This window comes from Rissa tridactyla, unplaced genomic scaffold, assembly GCF_028500815.1.
Source record: "Rissa tridactyla isolate bRisTri1 unplaced genomic scaffold, bRisTri1.patW.cur.20221130 scaffold_47, whole genome shotgun sequence".
NCBI classification, from domain to species: Eukaryota; Metazoa; Chordata; class Aves; order Charadriiformes; family Laridae; genus Rissa; species Rissa tridactyla.
Window position 1 is genome coordinate 387,789 of NW_026529679.1, and position 6,982 is coordinate 394,770.

The 6,982-nt window shown below is 53.2% G+C and overlaps 1 protein-coding gene across 1 annotated transcript; it reads left to right on the top strand.

Moving 5' to 3' along the window:
• Positions 1 to 1,600: 1,600 nt before the first annotated feature.
• LOC128903579 (olfactory receptor 14J1-like) lies at positions 1,601 to 2,563 on the top strand. The gene has a single exon (XM_054187593.1). The coding sequence runs from the start codon at positions 1,601 to 1,603 to the stop codon at positions 2,561 to 2,563; it is 963 nt and encodes a 320-aa protein (XP_054043568.1).
• Positions 2,564 to 6,982: the final 4,419 nt, after the last annotated feature.

Below are 6,982 nucleotides of genomic sequence, written 5' to 3' on the forward strand. Positions count from 1 at the left end.
GAGTGCACAGGGGTTGGGATGGGGTCTGTGAGAGCTGAAGGGAAAAGACATGGGACAGGGAAACACCTCCCAGGAGGAAAATATCCCGGCAGCAGGGATAGGATCAGGGAATGAGAGAAAAGAGAAACCTGAAATGCTGTGGGAGGAAGGATTCATAAAACTCCGTATGATCCCCTCCAATGCAGACCCCTTCCCCTGAGCAAGCCCCCTCACCTCCTCTCCCACCCAGCAAAGCCTCAGCCCTCAGGGCTCTGTGGTTCAAGGCATGAAGCACCTGTGAAGCCAGAGCTCCAGAAGAGCCGTGCTGCAGCTCTCTAACCACGTGCCGTGTGTCCATTTTTCTCTCCAGAGCACAGGGGCTGAGAGAACTGGCCCAGCAAAGTTCATGTTGGGGAGGTGATGGGCACAGCAGGGTAGGGGTAACGCTGTCCCTGTAACAGAGTGCCCGGCTGTCTCTGCCCTGGCCTCTCTCAGCCAGACCCTCACTGTGTTTTTCCTTGTTTCTGAACCTGTTTGATATATTGTGATTGTTCTCTTGTTCTCTCAGCCAGGCTCTCTGGGGATGGGAGTTGCAGCAGCCGAGTCAGGCACCGGTCTAGTGATTCCTTCCCATAAAGTGTCTCCATGGAAATGAAGTGTCCAAGCTCTCCCCTAACCTGTGGGGCTGTGGGCAATGCAGTCTCTATCATCCCCTGAGGAAGGAGATGACTTTCCCTTTCTGACATACCATCACTAGGACACTTGGGTATCTCCTTGGGGTGTCCTTCCAAGCACTGAGCTGCCCTCCAGGATGCCAATCCATCCTGGAGCATCCTGCTGTTACCTGAATGCCCTGTGGAGAAGCGCAGAGACGCTACGACCAAGGAAACGCTGCTGGGTTTGTGAAAGGAGCCATGTGTGTCCTTGGCGAGAAGTGGGGTGCTGAGACCTTGAGAAAGGGTGAGACACTGAGCTCTCGGCAGTGGGTTTCTCTGCTCTCAGCAGTGCCTGGTGTCTTTCCATGTCAACACGCGAGTGCGATTCCCCTCTGTCTCAGAAAGGCACAAGCAGAGGGCAGCTGGGAACAAGACAGAGGGACAGACCAGCTCCCCTCTCTCTGCACTAACCCTCAGACAATCCCCTTGCCTGGCAGGACTGCCTTTGCTGTCCCTGAATGCAGCAGAAATGGTGAGGGTTTCTGAAATGCAAGAGAATCTCCAGTTGAGACAGGAGAGAGCTGTATAAGAACCTCTCTCCAACACTCTTGCAACTGTGGTTTCATGGCAATGGGAGTGCAGAGACTGACAAGCCCTTTTTCCATGAGGAGAGGTTTATCTGACAAATTGGAACACCAGGACTGGCCACCCCATTCCCACGAATCTGCTGCTGCAGAGCAGGGCTGACTCCTGGGCAGCCAGCGGGCAGAGGTCCCGCTCCTCCTGGCACACTGGGCCAGAAACAATCTGAGCTCCAGCCACAGAGCTGAATGATCTCATGGAAATGGAAAAGTGGCAGAGAGTGTGAAGTATGAGAAATGGTGTTGATTTTGCTCAGAAAAGTTTCCCCTAACTTCTCACTGTCTTGTCCTCCTTGTTCAGTGCTCCACACCCAGAGGCAACAAATGTCCAACAGCAGCTCCATCACCGAGTTCCTCCTCCTGGCATTCGCAGACACACGGGAGCTGCAGCTCTTGCACTTCGGGCTCTTCCTGGGCATCTACCTGGCTGCCCTCCTGGCCAACGGCCTCATCATCACCGCCATCGCCTGTGACCACCGCCTCCACACCCCCATGTACTTCTTCCTCCTCAGCCTCTCTGTTCTTGACCTGGGCTCCCTGTCCACCACTGTCCCCAAAGCCATGGCCAATTCCCTCTGGGATAACAGGGCCATCTCCTACTGGGGATGTGCTGCACAGGCCTTTTTCTTTCTCTTCTTCATTGTAGGGGACTATTGTTTTCTCACCGTCATGTCCTATGACCGCTACGTTGCCATCTGCAAACCCCTGCACTACGGGACCCTGATGGGCAGCAGAGCTTGTGTCCACATGGCAGCAGCTGCCTGGGGCAGTGGGTTTCTCAATGCTCTGCTGCACACGGCCAGTACATTTTCCCTGCCCCTCTGCCAGGGCAATGCTGTGGACCAGTTCTTCTGTGAAATCCCCCACATCCTCCAGCTTTCCTCTTCAGAGTCAGAGTCCCTCAGGGAAGTTTGGCTTATTGTGGTTAGTGCTTTTGTTGTTTTTGTTTGCTTTGTTTCCATCGTGCTGTCCTATGTGCAGATCTTCAGGGCCGTGCTGAGGATCCCCTCTCAGCAGGGACGGCACAAAGCCTTTTCCACGTGCCTCCCTCACCTGGCCGTGGTCTCCCTGTTTGTCAGCACTGGCATGTTTGCCTACCTGAAGCCCCCCTCCATCTCCTCCCCAGTTCTTGATCTGGTGGTGGCAGTGCTGTACTCGGTGGTTCCTCCAGCAGTGAACCCCCTCATCTACAGCGTGAGGAACCAGGAGCTCAAGGATGCCCTGAGGAAGGTGATTTCATGGACTTTTTTCAATACTGATAAACTTCCCGTCTTTCTACGTAAGTGACTCCCACACCAGGCCCATGCTTTGTTTTAGTATCATGCTTGTTATTCCTATTTGGGGTTTTATGTTTGTAGAGCAATATTTGGATTTCACGTACTTGATCTGAAGCTTGAACCTCCTCTGTCTCACCTGGAACCCATGTAGAAAAGTTTCTGTGTAACACTGGGCCCAGGCTGACTCCCTCAAAGCACCTCTGTCATAAAAAGGCATCTTTCCTGCGCACTGCCTGCGCACTTTCCTGCGCACTGTTTTTCCAAAGGTCGTTCAGGAACAGGCCCAAGCTGTTGCACGCCAAAAGGGCCCATTACTCCATGGTTCCAAAAGAAACAAGCTCATTGTCCTGTTGTGACCTGTTAGAGGGTTGGATTTAGGACTCACCTCTTGGTGCCTAGTGACAGTGGAGATGGTGAATGGCCACTGGGGTCCAGACCCAGTTCTTTCCCACATGCGACAGGGCAGAAGACATCTTCCAGGAGGGGAATCTGTAGCTGCCTGGATATCCCAGGGGATCTCCATGGACAGCGTGTGCCTGGGGTGTGACTGGAGCTCCACAAAGCGTGGAATCACACAAAAGTGAAGTGCTAATTCCAGGTATTGACGGGGAAATGAGGACTCTGCAATCACAGGAGAGTCAGTGGGAACCCAGCTGGCACAGGGGAGAGAGACTGGGGAGACGCAGGAGCTGGCTGAGGAGCTGCAGGGCTAGGACTGTCATGCTGTCCTGGAGTGTGGGGCTGGTGGGGACAGAGAAGGGGTAAATACACTTGGTGTGCTGATGCACAATATGAATGTAGAGAGCCAGAGAGTGAGTGGCCTGTGTTTCCTCCTGCCCTTGGGTCCAGGTAAAAAGCCCTGGGACTGATGGGGAGCCTGAACCTCCCTCTCTGCCCCCCAGCAGCTGCTGTGTCCTTCAGGGGGGCTGGGGCTGTGCTGTGAGTGACCAGAGCTCTGCAGCACCCTGTGGTGGGCACTGCTGTGGGGCCAGCCCAGACTGGGCCATTGTGCTGGGGAGAGGGGAGGAGGAGAATTAGGGATTGCTGGGGAGGTGTTGGGCTGGGGTGGAATGTGCCCAGGAGAGGAAAGCGCCAGCGGAGAGCTCAGCCGTGTGAGTTTGCAGGGTGCGCGCACACAGCAGGGTGCTCATGGTGCAGAGCCATGGTGAAGGAAGCAAGGCACCAAAGGTGCAAAAGAGAGGGGCCTGGTCTGTGCCGTGCTCCTTGGACAGCCTGGGGAAGCTGCTCCGGGAAAATTGTCCCAGATCAGTCCCACACACCAGGCATCTCCATCTCTGGCCATGTACCCCGACCCTGAGGAGGGACCTTTGCTGCACGGTCACTCCTGTCTTCCCCCAGGGCTCTGTGATACACAACTCTACCGCCACAGAATCACAGAATCACGGAATCTTTAATAAAAAGGAAATAAACCCTTGAAAATCTCCACTGATTGAGATCTTACCAACTGGCCTGGTCCTTGCCCCAGTGTTTGGCTCTAAAGGATTTCTCCAGAACCCAGAGCTCTCGGCCTCTCCTCTTCCTTAAATGTGCTCCAGGCCCCATCCATCCTTCTGGCCTCTGCAGGGCTCGCTCCAGTCCGTCAGGGACTTTCTTGTGCTGGAGAGACCCACACTGGAGGCAGGCGTCCTGATGTGGTTCTGTAGTGGGTTCACCTTGGCTGGCAGCCAGACGCCCACCCAGCTGCTCATTCCCTCCTCCACTTCAACAGGACAAAGGGAGAAAAAAAACCCAGAAATGTTCATGGGTCAAGATAAAGAAAAGGAGATCAGTTACCAATTACTGTCACGGGCAAAGACATGTTAACTTGGGGAAGATCAATTTAATTTGTTGCCAGTTAAAAAATGAGTTTGATTGTGAGAAAGAATGACAAAACTATTAAAGACCGTTCTCCTCACGCTTCTCACGGGCTCCAATTATTCCATTGCTCCCAGCTCATCTCCCCACCCCAACCCCAAGAGGAGCAGGGGGGTGGTGAAGGGGGTCTTAACAGTCAGTAAAGAACATCTCTGTCTCTCCTTCCTCCTCACACTTCTCCCTTGCTCCAGCTTGGGTCCTCTCCATGGGATCCCACCATATTTGAGGTCCATGCTATGTGTTGTTAATTTCTTTCTGTCTGACTTTTCTCCTTTATACTCACGGTATCACAGAAATGTTGAGGTTTCAAAGGACCTCTGGAAATCATCTAGTCCAAGCCCCCAGCTGAGAAAGGATCAACTAGAGCAGGTTGCTCAGCAGCTTGTCCAGGTGCGTTTGGAATATGTCCATGGATGGAGACTCCACAACCTCCCTAGGCAACCTTTTCCAGTGATTGACCACCCTCACAGTCAAAAAGTGTTTTCTTGGGTTCAGATGGAATTTTATATAGATTAAGAAGATCCCCCAAAGACGTTTCTTCTCCAGACTGAACACTCCCACATCTCTCAGCCTTTCCTCCTATGAAAGATGCTGCAGTGCCTTAAACAATCTTTGTGGCCCTTTGCTGGACTTGCTTTGGTAGGTCAACAACGTTCTTGTGTGGGGGAGTCCAGCACTGGACACAGCACCCCAGGTGTGGCCTCACCAGTGCTGAGCAGAGGGGAAGAGTCACCTCCCTCCATCCACCAGCAAAGCTTTTCCTGCTGCAGCCCAGGAGGCTGTTGGCCTTTGCCACGGCGGTGCATTGCTGGTTCATGCTCAGCTGCTCGTCCTCCAGCTGCTTGTCCACCCCGTGCTTCTACATCAGCTGGCTAGAGCGGCCCAGTTCCCCCAAGACTCCCCTCATGCGTTAGGCCCCTCACGCCATCTTGGCACACCTCCTCTGCACCCTCTCCAGTCTCTCCTCTTTCATTTTGAAAGGTGACGCCCACTGGCTCCTATGGCAGCTGCCATGGTGCCCAGACCCTTCTCCTCAGAGCACTCCTTCATCGCTCAGGTCCTTGCCCGTGCTGCTGCATGGAATTGTTCTCCAGCTTTTCCTTCTAAATTTTCAGATTTCTATTGGCCAGACTCCCAGGTGTGTCAAGGTCCCCCTGGACTGAACCTCCAACAGCGTAGCTTATAAAGTATGTGTGCCAATGGTCATCCTGAGTCATGGTGCTTCTAACAAGTCCAGAAACTAAGTAGCTGCAGATATGAAAAGAGTACTTCTGTTCTGACCTCATGCTCACAGCAGCATCAGCCATGGAGTCAGACCATGTTGCTCAAAGCTTTATCCCATGGGAGCTGGAAAACATCTAAGGGCAGAGATGACACAATGTCTCTGGGAAACCTCCTCCAACACTTGGATGCCTTCATGGAGAAAAAGATTTTCATTTTCTCTCTCCTGAACCTTCCTTATTTCAACATCTGACCATTGTCTATTAACCTCCTGCCAAGCACCACTGGTACAAGCCTGTCTCCATGGCCCTGAAAACCTCCCCACGGGGACAGACCGGCTGCTAGGAGGATCCCGAGACCTTCCCTTCTCCAGGCTAAACAAGGCCCTTCCCCTTCAGCCCCTAAGCATCTTGGTGCCCAACCGCTGAACTAGCTCCCAGCTATCAGAAACTTCCTTGCTGTGGTGGGTTGACTCTGGCCAATAGCCAATAGCCCAGCAGCCACACTGTTGCTCACGCATTCTTCCCCCTTCCTGAGTGGGACAAGGAAGAAATAAAGTGTGAAAAGTTTTGGGTCAACAACAGCAGTTTAATAGGTGAAGAGAAGAGATTAAGAAAACCTCAACAAGTGAAACACAGGCCATCACTCACCACCTCCCACAAGCAAACTGATGGCAGTCGCCAAGCAGCAGCCTCCTTGAATGACAAGAACTTCACCGTCTTCTTCCTCTGTCTCAAGTTTTTATTCCTGAGCATGAGGTCATATGGTATGGAATATGCCTCTGGTCTGTTTGGATCAGCGGTCCTGGCTGGGTCACCCTCAACTTCTTTCTCACCTCCCACCTACTCAGAATGAGAACTAGAGAAGGTCTTGACACTGTGCAAACTCTGTTCAGCAATACCCAAAACATTGGAGTATTGTCAGCACTGAGTTTTCTCAAGTCCCACGGGCATAGGAAACAGCCATCCTCCGGGACTTCCTGTGGCTTGGTCCAGAAGAGAAGCCGTGCTGGGCTGGCCTTCTTCCTTTAGGAGAGTTAGACCTGCAGCCCATGGAGGACCCCGGTGGAGCAGGCTCCTGGCAGGAACTGCTGCCCAAGGAGAGGAGCCCATGCTGGAGCAGGTTTTCAAGCAGGACCTGTGGCCTGTGGGGGACCCACACTGGAGCAGTCCATGCCAGAACAACTGTACCCTGTGTACCCTGAGTACCCACCTTTCTGTCGCCACCACTGAGTTTCATGAGAGCAGGTGTGGATAGATCTGCGATTGTCTATGTCCTCTTTGCCTCGATCTTTCCCTGCAAGGTCTCCCGGCCCTCTGTGACTTGAGGCAGG

What these genes read in the sequence shown, in the direction of transcription:
- LOC128903579 (XM_054187593.1), top strand. Translation starts at nt 1,601, where the DNA reads ATGTCCAACAGCAGCTCCATCACCGAGTTCCTCCTCCTGGCATTCGCA.